The 20,609-nt window shown below is 29.1% G+C and overlaps 6 protein-coding genes across 11 annotated transcripts; 3 read left to right on the top strand and 3 right to left on the bottom strand.

Annotated features, from left to right (window-relative positions):
- Positions 1-175: 175 nt before the first annotated feature.
- Positions 176-4,630, top strand: LOC117237406 (uncharacterized protein KIAA1841). 4 transcript variants are annotated; one of them, XM_033501332.1, is made up of 9 exons: positions 176-504; positions 718-1,432; positions 1,535-1,915; positions 2,102-2,368; positions 2,434-2,728; positions 2,813-3,041; positions 3,106-3,379; positions 3,470-3,651; positions 4,244-4,630. In XM_033501332.1, the coding sequence occupies exons 1-9, from the start codon at positions 420-422 to the stop codon at positions 4,255-4,257; spliced, it is 2,442 nt and encodes an 813-aa protein (XP_033357223.1). In that variant the 5' UTR covers positions 176-419; the 3' UTR covers positions 4,258-4,630. The 4 variants fall into 4 exon arrangements, with proteins under 4 accessions (XP_033357223.1, XP_033357222.1, XP_033357221.1 ...); XM_033501331.1 differs by lacking the exon at positions 4,244-4,630 and adding an exon at positions 3,719-3,909; XM_033501330.1 differs by lacking the exon at positions 4,244-4,630 and adding an exon at positions 3,716-3,909.
- LOC117237408 (lymphoid-specific helicase-like) lies at positions 3,906-8,240 on the bottom strand. Of its 2 annotated transcripts, none has more exons than XM_033501334.1 (7): positions 7,372-8,240; positions 6,537-6,901; positions 5,843-6,432; positions 5,115-5,764; positions 4,642-5,036; positions 4,232-4,490; positions 3,906-4,125 (listed from the first exon to the last, which is right to left on the bottom strand). In XM_033501334.1, the coding sequence occupies exons 1-7, from the start codon at positions 7,430-7,432 to the stop codon at positions 4,055-4,057; spliced, it is 2,391 nt and encodes a 796-aa protein (XP_033357225.1). In that variant the 5' UTR covers positions 7,433-8,240; the 3' UTR covers positions 3,906-4,054. The 2 variants fall into 2 exon arrangements, with proteins under 2 accessions (XP_033357225.1, XP_033357226.1); XM_033501335.1 differs by having other exon boundaries at positions 4,642-4,982.
- Positions 8,241-10,244: 2,004 nt separating this feature from the next.
- LOC117237412 (U5 small nuclear ribonucleoprotein 40 kDa protein) lies at positions 10,245-12,446 on the top strand. Its single transcript, XM_033501344.1, has 6 exons — positions 10,245-11,020; positions 11,095-11,224; positions 11,309-11,622; positions 11,724-11,996; positions 12,065-12,230; positions 12,309-12,446. The coding sequence occupies exons 1-6, from the start codon at positions 10,907-10,909 to the stop codon at positions 12,365-12,367; spliced, it is 1,056 nt and encodes a 351-aa protein (XP_033357235.1). The 5' UTR covers positions 10,245-10,906; the 3' UTR covers positions 12,368-12,446.
- Positions 12,447-12,634: 188 nt separating this feature from the next.
- LOC117237414 (serine/threonine-protein kinase RIO3-like) lies at positions 12,635-14,269 on the top strand. 2 transcript variants are annotated; one of them, XM_033501347.1, is made up of 6 exons: positions 12,635-12,776; positions 13,127-13,222; positions 13,302-13,483; positions 13,550-13,650; positions 13,733-14,015; positions 14,083-14,269. In XM_033501347.1, exons 2-5 carry the CDS (start codon positions 13,128-13,130, stop codon positions 13,997-13,999), a joined length of 645 nt encoding a protein of 214 aa, XP_033357238.1. In that variant the 5' UTR covers positions 12,635-12,776; position 13,127; the 3' UTR covers positions 14,000-14,015; positions 14,083-14,269. The 2 variants fall into 2 exon arrangements, with proteins under 2 accessions (XP_033357238.1, XP_033357239.1); XM_033501348.1 differs by lacking the exon at positions 12,635-12,776 and having other exon boundaries at positions 12,818-13,222.
- On the bottom strand, positions 14,162-17,964 carry LOC117237413. The gene is made up of 4 exons (XM_033501345.1): positions 15,448-17,964; positions 15,059-15,381; positions 14,724-14,964; positions 14,162-14,630 (listed from the first exon to the last, which is right to left on the bottom strand). The coding sequence occupies exons 1-4, from the start codon at positions 15,516-15,518 to the stop codon at positions 14,588-14,590; spliced, it is 678 nt and encodes a 225-aa protein (XP_033357236.1). The 5' UTR covers positions 15,519-17,964; the 3' UTR covers positions 14,162-14,587.
- Positions 17,965-18,082: 118 nt separating this feature from the next.
- LOC117237411 (FAS-associated factor 2) lies at positions 18,083-20,586 on the bottom strand. The gene is made up of 8 exons (XM_033501343.1): positions 20,211-20,586; positions 20,042-20,122; positions 19,476-19,701; positions 19,212-19,398; positions 18,961-19,134; positions 18,766-18,861; positions 18,368-18,680; positions 18,083-18,293 (listed from the first exon to the last, which is right to left on the bottom strand). Exons 1-8 carry the CDS (start codon positions 20,271-20,273, stop codon positions 18,129-18,131), a joined length of 1,305 nt encoding a protein of 434 aa, XP_033357234.1. The 5' UTR covers positions 20,274-20,586; the 3' UTR covers positions 18,083-18,128.
- Between the last annotated feature and the right edge of the window lie 23 nt (positions 20,587-20,609).

Genomic DNA, 20,609 nt, shown 5'->3' with positions numbered 1-20,609 from the left:
GCTAGCATATATATAATATATGCTAATATAATATAATATAATTTATTATATATATAATAATAAGTGCGGTGGATAAATATATATAATTTAAGATATGATGTTAATTAATTATGAGTTATATTTAAATTCAAATTATTGGAGATATCTACTGTAAATTTTCCAAATAAACAAATTTATATGGAGATACTACTGTTTTGTCAATATTGTCGAATCTACACTAGTTTTCAAGCTACAAATATGAATTTTTTCATTAAATTAAGAATTGTATTGAAATTAAAAGTTCATATACAAATGACTAATTTGCGTATAGCAATTGTTAAATACAGTGATAACTAAAAATTACATTTAAGTAACATATAAATTGTAATTGTAGTAATTGAAATCTGAATTTATTAAATAAAATTTATTAATTAAAAGAAATGGAAATAAATCAGATTAGTAATTTATCTTTGAAAGAGAATATACACAAATTATTAACGATATGCGGTTCAATAACTAAAGAAGGTATTGATGAACTAATTCATATATTGCACAACTTCAGATCGTTGTATTTGATATTTATCACTTTTCATTTTATCTTTGTTGTCTAATTTTCACAATAAATATTTATTTAAGCTTTATTTAATCAATATAGTTGAAAGAAGAAGTTGAAATTATCATTTATAAATTTATCATACTGTCTTTTTAACATAAAATAACAAGAAATATTTGCTTCAGATTTGTCACAAATATTTTATAAACTTGAGGATTGTAATCAATCAAAGTTGACAATTGGAATGTTTTTTGAATTCATAAAACTTGCATTCCAAGTTAATGACAATTGTGGAAATTTAACTACAATATTAACCACAGAGAACAAGCTTGATTGGAGCAAGTTAACAAAAATTGATATACATTATAAAATACAGAATTATAATAATACTGATGAAAAGTATATTAATAGTAATGTCATGCAGAAACATAAAAGTATTCATACAGCAGAAGAAATTTCATCTGATACAGATGATAACAATATTAAATACTCTCTACATTGCATTGTGCCTCCAAATATGCAACTTAAAAATAAGCAAACACATACTTATGATCAAAATGTAATATCTGATTTTGAAAGATGCAATCAAATTATGCAAAATTCATTACGAATAGAGGATATGAACATTGGAAGATCTGTAGATACAACAGAAAATTTTTTAATTACCTTAATGAAAACAAATCTAAGTGATGTATTGCATGAAGGTTTATTAGATTCAATATTGCCATATATGATTCCAAAACCTACTATTTCACAGCCTATTATTAAAAAATCTATTATAAGTACCGAGGTGAAGAAATGTAATTCATTGACTAATAATATTGAAACCAAGGTACTTACGAATGTCATGCATAAAGAGAAGGAAAAAGATAAAAGTAAATCAAGTAAGAGATCAACTGAGTAAGTGTACCAATAATTAATATCAATCGAAAGTAAATTTAATATTGATGTTGAAAATAATTTTTTATAGAATTAATAACAGTTTATTCTACGCTTGTACAGCAATGAAGTGGAAATTCACGTCTGTGACGAAGAAAAGAACATTAAAAAAAATTTCCATTGTCCTCAAAAGCTTCTTATTCAAAAAATGCGTTATTTTGCTGATGTGACAGCAGGTCAAAAATTAGAGGAAATAGATATATCAGTTCATTGTGATGTTACAATATTTGATTGGCTAATGAGATGGGTGAAAAAAGATATTATAAAAAAATCTGAATGGCCAGTTTTGGAAATTAATAATGTTATTCCAATAATGGTGTCTGCATCATTTTTACAAATGGAACCACTACTAGAAAGCTGCTTACAATATTGTCGTGAAAACATATCTGATATATTGAAAACATCAACAGTTTTAACTGGGTTAGATGATAATCTTTTAATAAGGTAGGTGTTTTACTTTTATACAGTTTTAAATATTTTAAATGTTCATTAAGCAAAAAAATTTATTTCTTTATTATTGCAACAAAATGCATAGAAAAAAATATTTATTTATTCAGTATTTGCAAAATTTATACCATTTATTCTTAATTAATTAATAATATATCAAATTCAGTTAATATCTCTTTTCAGATTAGTAGAACAATTTACAAATGAAGATGTTGAAGCATTAAAAGACAAAAAGGATAAAATTCAAAGTAAATTATTTTGTAAATTGATTATGTCTCTTGCCGAGGTAATGCCAGATAATAAGAGGGGACACTATAGTTCTTTAGCTACTTTATTTAAGTGTAGTAAATGTGGGAAAAATATTATTCAATCAGTTTCTAATTATGTACCATGTATTTCAAGTGCAATGAAAATTGACAACCATGGGAATATTCACAGCAAACACATAAGGTACGATTTTAGTATTCAAACTTAGTATCAAGAGATGTATAATTGTAATAAAATTTATATTACAGAGATTTGACATGGACTTTAAATGATTACATTATTAGTCTTCGAACAGAGTTACGTTCTTGGCGTAAAGTTTATTGGAGGCTATGGGGAGATTGTCACTTTTTATTTTGTACACAGTGTAATATATATTTTCCAATCCATCACTTTGAGTGGTGCTGCTATCATACAGAATTTCCACAGTTTTTTATTAATGAACAACAACGGCCTATACCATTTCCTCTGGGCAGATATCCATGCTGTAGTCAACGGGCATATAAGTTTGGAGTATTACCAAATCATGAAGGTTGTAGATATAGGGTACGCATTTGTTAATATCACTTCTGAATTTTGAAAGTTTCCAAAAATATGAACTTCATAATTACTGTGTTGTTTCTTCCTTAGGAACATATTCCAGATATTAAGACTCAAACAGACATAAGTGTATTGAATATTTTTACAGTACATAGGGAAGTAATAGTTATGAAACCACCGCAATTGTTTTTCCCAGAAAAGATTACTAGATTAGTAGCTCGTGATGCATCACTTCAACCAGGAAAATTAATATGTAAAGATGTAATGTGGTGGCTTGGTATAGAACTTACACCACAGCGACCAAGACTTGGACTTTTAGGTAAATTAACATATTTTAATGCTTATAAGTAATGATAATAATGGTATATTTTCTAAATATTTAGGAAAAATTTGGAGCGGGTCAGGATTCCGACGAATATCTCAAATGCATGATTTACAAAAATCATCACAAAAGGTTCGTCAGCAAGTTTCTATTACAACTGATACTTCATCGATTACATCTTCGACAACAGATAGCGATATGGATGATGGTATTACAACTTATGAATATAGTAGTATTGATGAAGAATCAAATCATAGTGAAGAATCTCATGCACGGTCTTCATTAAAATTAAAAAGTAAAATAAAAAAGAAATCAAGAAATGACATCATGTGGAGGTGATTAATGTCATATGAAAGAAATTTATATTATAATATTGTTTTAAAGTGACAAAATTATTCATGCTTACTGATATAAGATAATTTTAGAAATAATGGTCGCTCGTGGAGTGGTAATCTAAATGTAAGACACAATCAAGATAATCAAAGAGATTTTGAAGAGAATGCAGCTTTACAAATGATAACGCTACTAACAAAGAGAGTATCTGTAGATTCTTCTTCGCTATTAAAATCATCTACTAAACATAATCGGATAAAAAAACAATTAAATGGTACATTTATTACATATTATATTTTTAGAAAATATACAGTTTTTATAAATAATATTATTCAAAGCAGGAGGAATTTATACAAGATTGGAAGCAGAACTTCGTGATCAACTAAATCAATCTTATAAAAATAAAAATATAACTGGGAAGTATTTTCTACGTACGAAATTAAATAAATCATAAGTATATCAGACTAGTTAACTGTTACTGACTGTTTTGTATGTTGAACTCTTTCATAAAATAAAATATTTTTTTACTTTTTGTTTAAACATCATTAAATAAACCTTAGTATTATATGACAAATGATACAAAAATAAATATTATATAGTAACTAAAAATAATATGAAACTAAAACAAACTTATATATTTATACTGTATTATCCATTCAAGAAAGAAGTTGAGGCATTTAAGTTTCTCCTTGTTTTTTGTATAAGTCACTCCTATCTAATAGGTTGTTAAGTTCTTCCTCCGTAAAGACTGTATTGAAAATCATTAAAAATGATTAAAAATTATACAAAATTACTTATGATTATAAAAATTACGAAATGTGGGTATTAAAATTATGTACATTTCAATAATTTACCTTCATTTTCAGATGCAACTATTTGACATTCTTTTGATCCTAAAAGTTTTTGTAACTTCAGTAAATCTGCTTTGTTATTCACATTTATCGACTGAATGTGTTTGGAGATTACTACTTTCTCTAGAAGGCGTTTTGCATCAGCGCGATTAATAATTGCTTCATCAATAGTTCCTTTAGTACATAATTTATATATTACTACTGGACGTGTTTGACCTATTCTATGGCAACGTGCCATAGCTTGTATATCCGCTTGAGGATTCTGCAAATGTATCAAATTGCTTTTAATTAACAATGTGATATCAGGATTTTTATACTTATCATCATAGGTAATAATAATAAGAAATTAGTATCAGTTAGTATTAGAAGTTACAATTTCTATAATAAAAGTAATAAAACAAACAACAATGTACCCAATCACAATCATATATGATAACAGTATCTGCCCCAACAAGATTTAATCCAATGCCACCTGCTCTTGTAGATATAAGGAATAGAAATATTTCAGGATTTGTATTGAAATTGTGAATATTTTCCTTTCGATCCACAAGCTTAGTAGAGCCATCTAATCTGACATATTTGTAATCACGTAATGAAAGATAATCTTCTATAACATCTAATATCATTGTCATGGTGGAAAATAATAAAACTTTGTGCCCATGTTTTTTAAGTCTTGCAAGCATTGCATCTAATACTAAAAGCTTACCAGATGATCTAACTAATTCTTCATTTATTTGTGGCAAGAAATCTGGACCTAATGGGCAATGTATTAAATATGGGTGATTTACAATCTTTTTGTACAAACTAACTGAAACAATGAAGAGATAAACATAAGAATAAAATATTTGAATGGTTAATATATATTCTACACTAAATAATAACTTACCATGTCTAGTCTGAACATTAATTAAGAAGTCTTTATTACGCTCTGTAATATCAGTGTATTTTTTCCACATTAATAAATTTTCTTCATTTCCAGATTTTACATTTATCCAAGTTTCACTGTCTCCACTATCATCAATTTGTTGAAGTGAACTATTTGATGAGACGTCATTATCAAGATATGTACTCATAATATTATTCATATTTCTTAAGGCACATTTTCTTTTTGGTCTTTTACCATCTTCTGTGTATATAATCGGTTCTTCCTCGATCTTGCTTAATTGATCTATATCATGATTTAATACTGCTTTATATAAACTATGCTGTAATTCTGTCAGAGGGGCATAAACAACTAATTCCTTTTTTGGCGGTATGTCCAAACAAACCTCGCTCTTTTCACGTCTCAACAGAAATGGTTGTAATATCTCACGTAATGATGACAGTACTCGTTTTTCTTCTTCTAACTTTAAGAATTTTTTTGCTCCTTCATCACCCTGATGTTTTTTTGCATCAAACCATGATTCAAAAACAGCTAAATCATCAAAAATTTCTGGTAACAAAAAATTTAACAATGACCACAGTTCTGCTAAATTATTTTGTAGTGGTGTGCCTGTTAATAAAAGTCTGTTCATGGATTTACAAGCCTTTAAAATCCTATAAAATATAATGAATTATATTATTTACAATTCAATGTTTATGATATAAATAAGTAGTTGAATTTTAACAACATACTTTATAAGTTGACATTCATGATTTTTAATTCTGTGTCCTTCATCTATGATTATATATCTCCAGCTCAAAGATTTAATAAAACTGCTTTCAAGTAATGGCACTTCGAAAGATGTAAGTACAATTGGGAATGTACTATAAGTTTCTGTAATCTTATATTTATGTTTAATTTTGCTCCTTAGTATTAATTTTTCCTCTAGTGTTCCATGAAATAACACAATGGGCAAGTTTGGTGCAAATTTTTCAAATTCTAACATCCAATTTGGAAGAGTTGAGAGAGGAGCAACTAATAAATACGGTCCACCTTGCCGTTTTTCAATGAGATGACACAGTAAGGCTATGACTTGAACTGTTTTCCCAAGTCCCATTTCATCAGCTAAAATTCCATTTATACCATTTTCATAAAGAACTTTTAGCCATTGGAGTCCTTCCTTCTGATAGTCTCGTAACTCTCCTTTAAAATATTTTGGTGTTTCAATAATAACATTGTTGCTATTCTCTGTTTCACCCTTAAAATCATTTTTTAATTCATTTTCAATTTCATCTTCACTTAAATTTAACTTGTTTTTATTTATATGTATTTTCCTTTGTACCTAGAAATTACATATATAACAGTAAAGAAAACATCAACAAATCATAAAATGTGTATAAAAATTATAATTATCATATAATTATAAATACTACTACGTTTATTTACATCTTTAGATATATATTTTTGTGTATTATTATTTTTTTTTTTTCCTTTGTCATATGGCGCTATGTTTTCATTTGCATACTGTATTTTCTTTCCATCCCTTTTTGTGGATTTGTTAGATTTACTAGCATTTTTCTCCAAACTTTCGTCAATTTTACTAACAATAAATGAAGCATAAAATTTACTTCTACTTAACAAATGCATTAATCGTTTATATTGTTGTTCTTGAATTTGTTGATTATATTCTTCCTCAGCTAATTGTTTGTTTTCTGCTTTTTCCTGTCGTTTTCTTTTCTTTTGATTTATTTTAGATTCTTCCAGTGGTTCATTGTTAAATTTGACATTGTCTACAATGCTTCTAGAATTGCCTTTCCATATATAAGAAATAAGAATAATATAAATATGACAATAATATAATATGACAAAAATATTAAGTAAACATAAAAAATTAATATCCGTTTTTTTTAATATCAAGAATTATGATACATATTGATTAAATTCTTGTTTTAGAGAAAAATATTATTTTTCACAATTACTTAACAAAATTTCAATTTCAAATCATTTTAAAAAGTAATAAATGAAAAAAATAAGGAGTAAACCAACAATAAAATATAACAGAATAATTTTGAATATTTGACTTTTCAATAGAAAAAAATATTAAATTTATATTACATGTTGCGTTTAAAATGAGATCGCTAATTGTTTCACATAAATAAAATTTATATTAGAAATATTGAAAAGTTGATGTAAATCTTGTTATTAAAAGAAATAGTGATGTATGTAACAACTTTCTTTTATTTTCATAACAATTTGTATAATTTTAATAAGAGAGTTTTACCTGTAACTAAACTCGTATTGCTAGAAATAAGAATTTTTGTGCCACAATTATTACTTTCCATTTCGAGAAGTGATTAAAAGTAACTTTTAATATTTATTTGTTAAAAAACAACTTCAAATCAAGGAGAAAACGAATTTAATAAAATATATGAATATCTCACATACTGAGAAACTCCCGCTAAATTTGACTACACATACGAATATATAACTATCTTTTGCGTGGTTAGATTCGTAATAATTGGCAGAGAGTGGCGTTGCGATCGCCCAACTACAGCTTCGGGCTTTGCATTGAGCCGTTTCTATGAGCCAATCTTAGCTCACGCACTGGCGAAGTTATAGCTGGTTTACCGTCTTGGATTTGGTCATTGTTGAGTTGAGATATGAATTAATCGGTGCAAAAGAATGAATAACTATCATGGACGTGGGAATATAGGTTGTAGTCAAGATTATATATAGAGGTCTCTATATTCATATAGCGAAACCTAGGGAAAACTGTCCAAAAATCAAGTCGTGACTACCATCATATAAATGGATCTCCAGACTCGCTGGGGAAAATCGTCCGAAAATTGAGTCGTGACTAGTTGTGAAAAATGTATTCTCCGCATGCGTGATCAGAGAGGAAATGAGAGTGGATTATGGACCTGGTTGTTCCCGGACTAGTGCTGCACCATACGACCAAATGCTGAATTTAACTAAGATTAGCAGATACAAGAACTTATACATCGAAGCTTAAAGTCAGGGATCTGCCCTGTTTGGTTACACATTAGAATAGACAAGAATCTACTAAGTTCCACGCTACAAGAACCTATTTAATTTTACGGTTCTATGGAAAAGTATGAGAATGACAAAATCGCGCAACAATAACACATTGTAAGTTGCCTAAGAAAGAGAAATTAATAGTTTACTACATTTTTTTTGAAGGAGATAAAAGAATATTCCCTTTCAAACGATTATGGATTAGTGGAATGATGCAATAATTTTAATACACCATTTAGATTTAACATTAATCTTTGGTACTTGGCGTGTTAATTGTACTGGCATGAATATTTTTCATCGTCGCATAAAATCATATATTCTTTTTCTTTAGTACGATGATGCTCGTTGAAATGAATTAAACGATTTTACATATAAGGCCATTTGTTGTTGTAAAATGTTATAATGCTTTTTTAGCATTTTCTGATAGCTCTCATGAATAGAGAAGAATAGAGACGACATATAGAAGTTTCCAATTTAGGAATCCATTGGCTCAAAAGTCTTGCGTTTTTAAAGTTTGGTACTTTTAGACTACTGCATAGCTTACTTTAACGTGACAGCCATTTAAACAGTAAATTTTATTATTTATTTAAACACATATTGTGTTCAGAATAACGTAATATCGCTTTATCATCAATATATAAATCGATTTGTCAAATAACGTTTTGAATAATGGTTATACGTGGCGCATCTAATATTACTTGTATTTTTCTATCTCCATAAGACAATATTCAATTACACTCATAGTACCAACAAAGACGAACAACGTATAAGAAAAAAAGTCATGTGGAATAGGCCAGATAATTTAATAAAAAAATATCAAACTTTAACAATGTGCAAATTTTGAACCAGTGCAATGAATTCTTGGATTTCAAATCGTAATTTCTATAATCAAAGTCGTTATATCTCTCCTTCATTTACGAATTCAGGAAACATTCGATAATTATACAAAAAGATCCTTTGCATAATTACACACTCGTGCACTCTTCCCCACTACGGAGGTTCCCGTAATGCACCGAGAAGCTCGATAGTCTGCCGCAATCGAGTGGTATAATATAATCCAATATCAGATATCGCCGAGACAATGTATCTAGGTACTAATTTAAAAGTGAAACTTTTTGTTTTTGGTCTTTTTAAGATTAAACTTTTACTAATGTATTTGTGAGATCTTTCTGACTAAAATAAGTAAACAAATATACTCCAAATTATATCGTGTTTTGTGTCATTTTAATTACAAAAATGTAAGAAACATGTTGGTAAATGTTTCATTTATCACGAAGCAAAAATAAGAAAGTTTGAGTTTTGAGTCTCAGCTTATCGCGGGCTTTTAATATTTGTCGTGTGTTTAATATGTTTAATATTTGATCGTTTAGATTCTCAGTCTATCCTTTTCTTTCACTCGCATTGTTCTTTTCTACTTTCGACGCGTCTAAGATCTCAACTTCGAGAAATAGAATCGTTTCTACATTTCCATTATTGTAATACATGGATCCCGATTTTTGTGCAATTATCAAATGTTTCCTGTATTGTCAAAAGACGCAATAATAATTGAGGAAAAAATTGTGCCTGGAGACAAAGTTCAGCTATTTTTTCAATTAAAATATGCTCATAATAGGGGCATTTTAGCATTTTGATGATATCTTAGGATTTATAATAAAACAATTACATAGCTTTTTTTTATTGAAGTGCGGCACGTCATAGGCGAAAGATTGACCCCTTCGGCGATTGTAGAAGCGATGTTGAGCGGGCCACAGGAATACGAGGCTGTCCGCCTCTTCTGCGAGCGAGTTATGCTCGCAAAGGAGCAAGCAGAAAGGGAGAGAAAGAAAAACTCTCACCCTTGTAGGATAAGGCGATGGAGGGGATGGCGGTCAGGCGGCCTAGACCGCTTCATCGCCGCCCCAACGGACCACGACTAGAAGGGAGGATAGCGCTAGAGGCAATGGCCCCCCTAACGCTAAATTCAACAGTCAGAGAATTATTAGGCCTGGCTCGAACAAGAGGACGCGGGAAGGAGGTGCAACAGAAGATAATTCATAAGAGGTTCCTGGAGCACTCCTGTCATACGCGTAGGATGGTCATCGTGGAGTTTTAGTTGGTAGGAGTCCGACACTACTCTGCTGTTATCGGTTATTAGCAGCAGCGGTGTGTCCATGAGGATTTCTCCCTTGCAAAAAAAGAAAAAAGATTCAAAATCGATATATCTTGCCTCCATTTGTCGAATACAGGAAACATTCGATAATTGTACAAAAAGATCCTCTGCATAATTGCACACTTGAGCACTCACTCATACTACGGCGGGAGAGGGGGGTTCTTCTAACGCACCAAGAAGCTCGATCAGATAGTGTAACATGATCCAATATCAGATATCGCTGAGACAATGTATCTGGGTATTAATTTATAAGTGAAACCTCTTTTATTTTTTACTTTTCTAAAACTGAACTTTTACTAACGTAAATCATTATTGCGTGATTTTGTCATTCTCATACTTGTCTATTTCAAATAGAAAAGTAGATATGAACATTTCCGTGGTACTATACAACAGGTTCAAGGACAAATTGGTTCTTATAACGTGGAACTCAATGGGTTCTTGTATATGCTAACTTTAATTAACTTCAGCATTTAGCCGCATGGTGCAGCACCTGTTTTGTGAAATAGCTAGAACTACGGGCGTGAGTAGTTTTATTTCCTCGCTGCTATCAGCTAGCTGGTTTATGCTTTTATCTGTCATAAACGTATTTGTAAAGTATCGTGATTATAATTAATAACCAAAATTATTCATTATGCCAATTTTGGATAAACGTAAAGGAGATGATATCTTAGCATTAGTTCCTGCCTCAAAACGTACCAAAAATGAGGTAGTCTTTAGTAGTAGAGAAAAAGCAGTTGTACAAAATGTAAGTTAAACTAACGTTATTCATCTTATAATTGTTGAATAAAGCTTTGAAATAATAATTTATTTTTTCTTCAGGGTCCACCTAGAACATCTTCTCTATTTGCACCTATTATGCTCCTTGAAGGACATCAAGGAGATATATTTTCTCTTGAATTTCATCCAGAGGGTCAATATCTTGCTTCCACAGGCTTTGATAGACAAATTTGTATGTTATCAATGATTTAAAAAATTGTGAATGCATTACATATACTTTATAGTAGATGCAAATATAATATATATATACTTACAGTTATTTGGAATGTCTATGGGGAATGTGAAAATATTTCTGTATTAACTGGACATAGTGGAGCGATTATGGAATTACACTTCAGTCCTGATGGCAATCATTTATATACAGCTAGTACAGACATGACATTAGGTTTATGGGACATAGCTGCTGGAACTAGAATAAAAAAGCTCAAAGGTCATACTTCCTTTGTAAACTCTGTGTCTGGAGCAAGAAGAGGCCTTACACAACTTTGTTCAGGTAGCGATGATAGCACAATACGTGTTTGGGATCCCAGAAAAAGAGGACAGTGTTATACCCTAAATAATACATATCAGGTAATACCTTTCTCATAATGATTTTTGATTTTTTGAATTCATTATTTATCAGGCTTTGGCATTTTCTATTCTCTTTCTCTTTTTTTTTTATTTTAATGTAGGTTACTGCTGTAACATTTAATGATACAGCAGAACAAGTAATAAGTGGAGGAATAGATAATGATATAAAAGTATGGGATTTAAGAAAAAATTCTATTCTTTATAAACTAAAAGGACATTCTGATACTATAACTGGATTAAGTCTTAGTCCGGATGGTTCTTATATATTATCAAATGCTGTAGATAACACATTAAGAATTTGGGATGTAAGACCATTTGCTCCTTACGAACGTTGTGTAAAAATTATTTCTGGACATCAGCATAATTTTGAAAAGGTGGGTTTTTAATTTTTGATACATATATTATTAAGATTTTATGATTCTATTTATTTAAATGATTGCAGAATCTTCTGAGATGTGCATGGTCTCCAGATGGTAGTAAAGTATCAGCTGGATCATCAGATAGATTTCATTATATTTGGGATACTACAAGTCGTAGGATATTATACAAATTACCTGGTCATAATGGTTCCGTCAATGATATTGACTTTCATCCAAAAGAACCAATTGGTAATACATATAAAATTATAAAATGCTGTAATGATTAGTCTATCATAATAATTTTAAATGTCTTTTTCTCACTTTTAGTTTGCTCTGGGTCCAGTGATAAACAAATATACCTGGGAGAAATTGAAGCTGCACAATAAGGAAATTAAAATTGATTTTCACTTGATTTTTAAATTTAGATATCTATATAAAATAAAATGTGTAATAATATTACATGTATAGATCATTTTGTATTCTCATTTTATACCTTTCTATGTATACTTGTTCTATTATCAAAAGAAAGTATTCAAAAAAATATTTTGGTCAGTAAATAAAAAATTTCAAAAATAAAAGGAAATGTAACTATATATAAAGTTATTTTTAAACAAATTTTTTATTGAATACATCGCTAACTTAAATTCCCACTCTAACTGTAATCTATTTCAAACACCCTTATCGATTCACTTTGGCTTAACTTCACGCGATATATTTTAGTGCACTAGGCGTTTCTAATTCTTCATTCGTTTATTTTTCATCGTCTTCCACATTTTTATTTATTCTAATTTTAAGGTAAGTACGCACTCTCTTCTTAATTTTCTTGTGTAACAAATATTTTTAATTTTATGTTAAAACAATCGAAATTATTTTATGGTACGATTTGTCAAACAAGTATTGCAAACTATTGAGAAAGACTCTTCTACGAAATGGCTATCTCCACGTATGAATCACAGCGGAATCAAACAATTACAAAATTTAGTTAAATAACGAAGTTTGATATATTTTTTCTTTTGTATTAGTCCAATTTTTCATATTAGATAACTTAACCATTGTTTACGTTATATCAGTAAAAACATAGAGTAAAATTATATCCGTGATACATTTATTTTTCAAGATTTGTAATTTAATTTATTATTTATAAGAATGTCAACTCCATGGGCGAAAATTCAGCCAGTAGAAGGCCCTGTCAATTTATTAGAGATTACTTCGGAACAACTTGCAAAGAGCTTGCAAGAAAAGTAAGTAATAAGTAATTTCTTATATTTTTATTATGGTTTGTCAGTAAAAGTATAAAAATATGCATTTTTCTTCTAATAGAGAATGGAAAAAGAGTCGCATTCAGACAGTAGATAATGTAAACATTGAGAATTATACAATATGTGAAACAAATGATACAGAAAATGATGAAGTGATTGCACATATGTTGCAAGATCAATTTAACAAAGAATATAATCTAATGTTAAAACATACAGAGAAAAAGTTAAATCGCGATTCTAAAGGTAAGATATTCTTTTTAATAAATCTTATTTAAAATTTTTTTATTTTTGTCACCATATATTTTATAGTTAATATAACTTATACGAACTATCGAACTTCTCTATGTGAGGACCAGGATGAGCAAGACACAGACAGTGAAGATACAACTAAAGATTTTGATAGATTTGTGGTAAATATTTTATAACATAATATTCTATCCAAAATTCTTTATAAAAAAGTTGAATATTTAATACATATCTACTGTTTAATAGAGCATAGAAAAAGAATATGCTTCTATACCACGTTGTGGGTATAGAAAAATGGGTGGTGAAGGATCCCAAATTGTAACAAAACATGATATGTTAATGACATCAAGAATAAATGCCTGCAGAGTTTTACAATTCCCACCAGGTATTCATACAGGGGACACAGGAGGATTTGATGTCAAATTAAACAATAAAGTGTTCAATAGTTTAAGAGCTCATAGTAATGCTCAGAGTTCAAGACAGAAAGCAAAAGCACGACCACATACAAAATAAACTAACTATATATCTTGTAAGTGTAAATATATTATAATAATATATTTAAATTTGAATTCACGATACTATTTATTATTGTACAGGCTTTCTCTCATTATGTGCAAACGCGTACTGCTTAATTGTATCAGAAATGGATTGGTCTTAGAAACATTTAAAACATAATTATTTTTGACATTAAACACTTTATTAAATGTTGTAATGATATCAATATTACTATATTGTAATACAAAGGTACAAAAAGATTAAATAAATGAACTTATTAATTGCTAATTAATTATTTTAAGTCTGTTGTCTATGACCTTCATTACCCTACATTCCTGTTACTAAACTTGCTTCTTTTTTATTATTCTGTGTTCCTGTTTTATTTGGGAACCTTGATCAACTCACAAATGGTTGTGACAGATTCTTTCTTCCAATTTACGCCAATTATGCTCGAAACCGGGAAACAGGAATAAGAATTTAAAATATTAATTTTTTATAAAAATAGTAATAAAATTGTATTTTTTTCTATGGTATAATTTTATTTTTGACGCGTATTACATTTTAACATTTAATTGTTAAATTTAGATCATTTATCGATGTTATCTTTCAATCCAGTTTTTTTTCCGACGATGATGGAAGGTATTCCTTTCTATGAACAAAATTGTGAAAATTCGTTTATTAATGACTTCATAATTAACATACTAAATGATAAATCGCAACTATATTAATATGAATATCTCACATTTCAATCGGTAACGGTTCATTAAATTTGCTATTATCGCTGTCAAGTAATTTCTGTGTCGCTTCACATTCCTTTTGACCTTCCTTCAAGATCAGATTATATATTTGTTTATTTAATCGAGAAGACGGATAGTTGGACTTTTCAACGGAATTCTTCAACGTTTCTAATATATTCTCCTTCCCTTCTTGTTTGCTCGTTCGTGTAATATTATCATACGTTACTCCTAATTGATGTGTTTTGGCTATAAAATATGAATAATTTTGTTAATTACTTTTTTCTCTCTTTATTTATTTATTTACCCTTTATATATATAAAGAATTCAATATTCGTTATACCACGTAATCCAAGATCTTTGTTCCTTTCCTCTGATATTATATCTTCAAAAGAATATCGTGGTGGATTCAAGTTCTTCGACTTGTTTCCAATTTCTTCCAAAAAGGCATCCGGTAATCTTTCATTATTGTTAACTACTGTTTTTTGTGCCAATAGTTCGTCATACTCTGCTCTATCTATATCACTAACTACAGCCATAGGACTTTCACTTGTCAAATTACTTTCCGAATCTCTATTATTTAATGACGCTTGGATCGCGGTTCTGTATATCAATCCATTATACAAGGTCAACGAACACCGCATCGATGATCGTAACCAATTATCTCTAAATTAGAAACACATTTGATTAGAAAAAATTACTTGAAATGCAATTCACAGTGATTTCACTTACAGGCGCTTGATGTGCAAGAGTCCAAAAATAAAAACTAACGTAGCCACTGGAGCTACTAAATAAATAAACATTTTTAATATGTTTATAAGAAGTATGACGCTTCAGTGGATCATTTTGTCAGTTGACTATAGTTTTTGACAAAAGACGCTCGATTTAGCCTACTAAGATCTATTGCATGAATCCAAAACAAGATAACAAAGCAAAAGTTATATTATTTCTTCTTAGTATTATAGCAATGAAGAAGCAACGCAAAAAGTTTCTATAGATGCCAAACGAATTTACTTGTTAATTAATTGTTTTTAATTACAGGATGTAATTCAGCAGGAAATTTAATCCAAAAATCATCTAAATCCTTAGGATATTTAACGAATTCGCATTTATCATATTTAAATTTATTCACATTTAAAATTCACAATATTCACAAATGAAGAAACTCCTCTGAAACATCGTATTCATAAAGACATTATTCCCATTTTTTATTTTTTGTCCCTTTTTTCATGATACAATTATTCCATATTTTATGTAAAATAATGATATGGAAGTTCTGATATCTATAAAAATAATTGTCTAGCAAATTGTCCAACTGTATTATCAACCATTTTCGGAGTATTTATCTCAGAAAAAACAACAATGAAATTAGAATTTAATATGTTCGAAAATATATTAATGATAACGAAATGTTTTTGTAGACTATCATATACATATGTAGATACATTCAAATACGTTGGAAATTTGTTTTTATAAACTTATATATAATTACATATTTTGTTATAGTCTTAGCCCTTGTATCTTTTCATACTGTAAAAACTTTTTTATTTTATTATGAAGCTATTTGCAACATATTTATTTTAATTATTTGTTCCAAGTAACCACTCAATTCATTTTATTTAGCAGGTGTATCTACATCTGATGCTTGATATTGACATAAATAGGTATATTATACAAATACATAATATTCAATTAAAATAGTTAGGATGTTTTAAATACTTAATAATAATATTAAAAATGCAATAAACTATGTAATAAAATGTCCACAAACGAAAAATATATATTCTCAAACATGTTTATTTAAGCATTGCATAGTAACAAAGAAACAGCAATATCCAGCATCAGACAGTAGCTGGGATTAAATGGACTGTCATTTACGTATATACAGAAGAGTATCTAAAGGAAAATAAAGACGTATCAAAACTAGATCACAAAATGTGTATACAAAAGTTTACATTTAATGATTAACGATCTGATGCATTGCACAAATTGCTGTATTCATTTTATCAAATGATTTATATATGCATATGTATATATATGTGTATATTTATGTATGTATAAATGCTATAGATTGCTCTTGAATATTGTATATTCTTCTATAGAACATTTAGAAGAAGCAATACAAAGTTGTATGTTTGTTTTTGTTCGGTTGTTTCTTTACAGAAAAAAGCACAGCATAAAAAATAATTAATTCGCGAACATTTCAAGTGAATACTTTAAAAATTATAGATATTTGATTTCCAATATCCAACATTTATAAACCAATAACACATGCTAAACAATTTCCTTACAACCCACAAGTAAAGCGACAAAAATTATTTGAACTTACGATAACAAGCAATTTTTCTTAAGATATTCTTTAAAATATGTAAAATAACATTTAATTTAGTCTTTAGTCATAGAAGAGAGAAAGACATCTCTTAATACGAAGGAAAAGAAGCTACCGCTGCGTGCACACTCATAAAATTGTGATAAAAAAAAGAATACGATTACTTTCTAATCTAAGATAAACTATTTTCGATTAACTTTTTTTCTTTTTTCTGATACAGAAACTTGTATCGAGTAGAATTGCATGTGATCAATAAATCTATTGCGTTTTTTCATTGTATCTAATAGCATTTTTAATAAGACTGACCAAAATTGCGGAGACGGTAAAATGCAAAAGGAACCACACTTGCTAGAAACTGTTTTATCAATTATACTTAAAGTACAGATTTAAAACAATGCAATATTATAATAATGTAACTTCAACTTTCATAAAATTGTGAAGTATATATACATATGTATTAAATCTGCGCTTTAACTATAATATTTACATGGTTTGTTCTTTTATTTTATAAATTACTTACATTTCTTAGTCAGCTTATTAAAAGATTTAAGCTAAAATGTATTAAGACAAATATAATAAATGTTTGGTGTACAGCTTTTGTGAAATGTCGTATTATAGATATATATATACCGTATATATGTATACCGTAGATATATATATATAAATTGCTTTTTTAGTTTTTACAACAAGATCTGTTGTTTTCAATTTAATGTGTACTTTAGGGAGCGTATTGTTCGTAGTACATGATAAATGTACTCATAGTTGATACGATAGTTCTATGCAGAAAATGCAGCATAATTAACCATTCTTTGATTTGTCTTTCCAATATATTTTTTAAGTCTGCTGTAAAACTGCATTCCTGACAGAAGTGTACGCTTCACATAAAATACTCAAATGTATCAAATATATATATATATCTATATATATATATTTATATGTATGTATATATATATATCTTTAGATATATATATATATATATTATTATTGTTATTATCTTTTGATAAATGTCTCTTACGACAGTATCATTTTTTCCTTGGAATGATACTTAAACACAAAGAATGCAGTACTGAAATATCAATAGAGGTTAATCATCTAAATCATTAACATGGAGGACTTCTCTGTGTGTTAAACCAGCGTCTGATAATGTTAAAATTTCTCTACATGGATATAAAATTCTCTTCGGGAAACTAGTAGTTATTTCAAAACTCACTGGAGAATCCGGCTGACTAAATATCCAATGATATACATCCTAGAAAAGAAAATAATTTGTTTAAAACATTGAAATTAAGCAACAAAGAAAAAGTTAAAAAATAAATAACACACTTCTAACGTGTCAGACATTAGAAAACGTCTTTTCATTGTCCTTTCTCCAAGCTTAATTTGAAGATGACATGCATTAGGATCAGTAGGCTCTGGCTCGAGGGGCACTTTACAAACTGTAAGTTCTTTCTCACGGCGAATACGTTGAATTTCCATTTCTTGTGCATTTAGTTGTTCTTTTTCTCTAGCCTCTCGTTCCTCGCGTGCTCTTCGTTCCTCTTCTCTCCTCCGATCCTTCTCTTGGTCCGCACGTAGCGATTCCTCATATGCTTGATCTTGTTGTTGACGTAAAGATTGCGCCGCACTACGCTCCGCCCTATAGTAAGGTAGATTAAACAATATTTCACCTAAATAAAATTAAAATTTTAGCTTAATTTTACAGATATTTATATTTTTTCTACCTTTCTTGACGAGCTTGTATTAAATTAATTTCGTTGTGATCTATAAATGTTTGTAATCGAGATATTAATTCAGAAGGTGATGGTGTACCTTCCATCCTGTAAAATAAATATAATTTTCGGCAGTGTTACATTCATTATTTTAAGAATTACACATGAAAGATTAAGGTATATACATATGCAAATTATTTTACGTACCGACCAACTATTGTCATTCTATTATCTCTTAAAACAATAATAGCCAGGAAAGGATAAGAGCCAGATTTAAGAGCTTCTGCTACTTTATAACCTTCACCTGATTTCACATTACATGCCCAAAATAAGGTGTGTGTATTTACGTATTGAACAACTTCTACATTACCTAATGTGTTCCTGTTAATAAAGATTTAATTCTGTTATTTACTTCTCTACAAAATTTTCGGCAATTAGTGCATGATTTATAAGATTACCTGCACCACTGATCAACATTTTGTGCTTCATCTTTATGCAAATATACTAACAAAAACCTTAATTCTTGTTTTGCATCAGAAAGAGCTTGGCTGTAAGAGCCTTGATAAAAAACAGGGTGACTGTTACCATAAGATTCCTCATAAGATCGAATGAAATTAATCACATCTTCCACAGGATCAGAAGATACTTGAAATGCAATCAATATGTTAATTTTTCTTGTAGAATCTTTCTCTAAAATTAATTATTACAAAAATACAACATACCAGGTCTGACATTTCTTCTAAATATTGACAGAAGTAGTTGTAGGATGCTAATGACCCTTTCATAACACAATGAAAAGATATACCATAAATAACTACCCCTGCCACTAGGACTTCCAGAATAATGAAAATATATTCTAGAACTGCTATCATCAACAACTTGTGGTGGTCTTGATCTTGAATCCTGTGCATACATTGATGGTCTTCCTTCATACAAATTTAGTTGTTCCTAAATAAAAAGAATAAGGACATTTTAGTTATAACACAATTTATGCTTAAATCTACTTGTGTCAATAATTAAGAGAATAATTAATAAACATCAAAGTATTCAGATGAACAAGATAAATATATAAAATTATTTAAGGATTTTTATCAATCTTTAAGATATCATAAATACTTCTATGACACAATTGATCTATATGTGATATAATAATACAGTTTCTTTGTAATTTTTACAAAACAATCGAATTTATGTGTCAATTTCTTTATGCAATCTTATCCTTATAAAAGTATAAAACTTTTTGCTGCAGTTAAAGATATTTAAACAATATACAGCAACAGAAATTCACCTGAACTGCAACCTCCAAATTCCAATTATGCCTCTGTAAGACGTCTCTGCAAATTGATAGATCCTCGATACCTGTTAAATCCTGAAATCATCTCAATATTGTTACTCTATAATGACACCAGAAAATGAATTTAAAATTGTATAGTGCAGCATGTAATACAATGAATCACCTGAAACTGCAGGATCTTCTCAGTCTGATCACTACTAAATCCGTTTAACGCGAAATCTGCCATATCAATGTTATTTTGTCTTCAAAAGACTAGAAAATCCTTGACGATCGTTCAGTTATGCGACTCCACAGAATGATTCTGAATTCATCAGCTAATAGAAAAACCAGGCACTCGAACAAAATTACGATCAAACTGCGCAAGCATTTGGAGTGTGATACCGAGAAAGATTAACCTCTAGTGTACACGGCCTCTAGTTTATGGACCTCCATTCATTATCATTACGACACGTTTTGTCTCGTCGCTCTGTTCTATACTCAATGTTTTCGGTGTCATGACTTTTTTTTTACGATAATTTACAGTTTCAAGGTTCTATTTCATGCGACACGATTTTAAGTGACG

This window comes from Bombus vosnesenskii, unplaced genomic scaffold, assembly GCF_011952255.1.
Source record: "Bombus vosnesenskii isolate JDL3184/JDL3185 unplaced genomic scaffold, Bvos_JDL3184-5_v1.1 scf7180000013370, whole genome shotgun sequence".
NCBI lineage: Eukaryota > Metazoa > Arthropoda > Insecta > Hymenoptera > Apidae > Bombus > Bombus vosnesenskii.
This window is presented reverse-complemented; position numbering and strand designations above follow the sequence as displayed.

What these genes read in the sequence shown, in the direction of transcription:
- LOC117237406 (XM_033501330.1), top strand. Translation starts at nt 420, where the DNA reads ATGGAAATAAATCAGATTAGTAATTTATCTTTGAAAGAGAATATACAC. An exon ending in TCAAGTAAGAGATCAACTGA is followed by an intron (nt 1,433 to 1,534) that starts GTAAGTGTACCA and finishes ACGCTTGTACAG; the next exon opens with CAATGAAGTGGAAATTCACG. An exon ending in GATAAAAAAACAATTAAATG is followed by an intron (nt 3,652 to 3,715) that starts GTACATTTATTA and finishes TATTATTCAAAG; the next exon opens with CAGGAGGAATTTATACAAGA.
- LOC117237408 (XM_033501334.1), bottom strand. Translation starts at nt 7,432, where the DNA reads ATGGAAAGTAATAATTGTGGCACAAAAATTCTTATTTCTAGCAATACG. An exon ending in AAAAATATATATCTAAAGAT is followed by an intron (nt 6,433 to 6,536) that starts GTAAATAAACGT and finishes TGTAATTTCTAG; the next exon opens with GTACAAAGGAAAATACATAT. An exon ending in CATGAATGTCAACTTATAAA is followed by an intron (nt 5,765 to 5,842) that starts GTATGTTGTTAA and finishes TATATTTTATAG; the next exon opens with GATTTTAAAGGCTTGTAAAT.
- LOC117237412 (XM_033501344.1), top strand. Translation starts at nt 10,907, where the DNA reads ATGCCAATTTTGGATAAACGTAAAGGAGATGATATCTTAGCATTAGTT. An exon ending in AAAAAGCAGTTGTACAAAAT is followed by an intron (nt 11,021 to 11,094) that starts GTAAGTTAAACT and finishes TTTTTTCTTCAG; the next exon opens with GGTCCACCTAGAACATCTTC. An exon ending in ATCAGCATAATTTTGAAAAG is followed by an intron (nt 11,997 to 12,064) that starts GTGGGTTTTTAA and finishes AAATGATTGCAG; the next exon opens with AATCTTCTGAGATGTGCATG.
- LOC117237414 (XM_033501347.1), top strand. Translation starts at nt 13,128, where the DNA reads ATGTCAACTCCATGGGCGAAAATTCAGCCAGTAGAAGGCCCTGTCAAT. An exon ending in GTTAAATCGCGATTCTAAAG is followed by an intron (nt 13,484 to 13,549) that starts GTAAGATATTCT and finishes TATATTTTATAG; the next exon opens with TTAATATAACTTATACGAAC. An exon ending in AAGATTTTGATAGATTTGTG is followed by an intron (nt 13,651 to 13,732) that starts GTAAATATTTTA and finishes ACTGTTTAATAG; the next exon opens with AGCATAGAAAAAGAATATGC.
- LOC117237413 (XM_033501345.1), bottom strand. Translation starts at nt 15,518, where the DNA reads ATGTTTATTTATTTAGTAGCTCCAGTGGCTACGTTAGTTTTTATTTTT. An exon ending in CAAAGATCTTGGATTACGTG is followed by an intron (nt 14,965 to 15,058) that starts GTATAACGAATA and finishes CATATTTTATAG; the next exon opens with CCAAAACACATCAATTAGGA. An exon ending in GAACCGTTACCGATTGAAAT is followed by an intron (nt 14,631 to 14,723) that starts GTGAGATATTCA and finishes TTTTGTTCATAG; the next exon opens with AAAGGAATACCTTCCATCAT.
- LOC117237411 (XM_033501343.1), bottom strand. Translation starts at nt 20,273, where the DNA reads ATGGCAGATTTCGCGTTAAACGGATTTAGTAGTGATCAGACTGAGAAG. An exon ending in TAGAAGAAATGTCAGACCTG is followed by an intron (nt 19,399 to 19,475) that starts GTATGTTGTATT and finishes TTGCATTTCAAG; the next exon opens with TATCTTCTGATCCTGTGGAA. An exon ending in AATGTTGATCAGTGGTGCAG is followed by an intron (nt 19,135 to 19,211) that starts GTAATCTTATAA and finishes CTTTATTAACAG; the next exon opens with GAACACATTAGGTAATGTAG.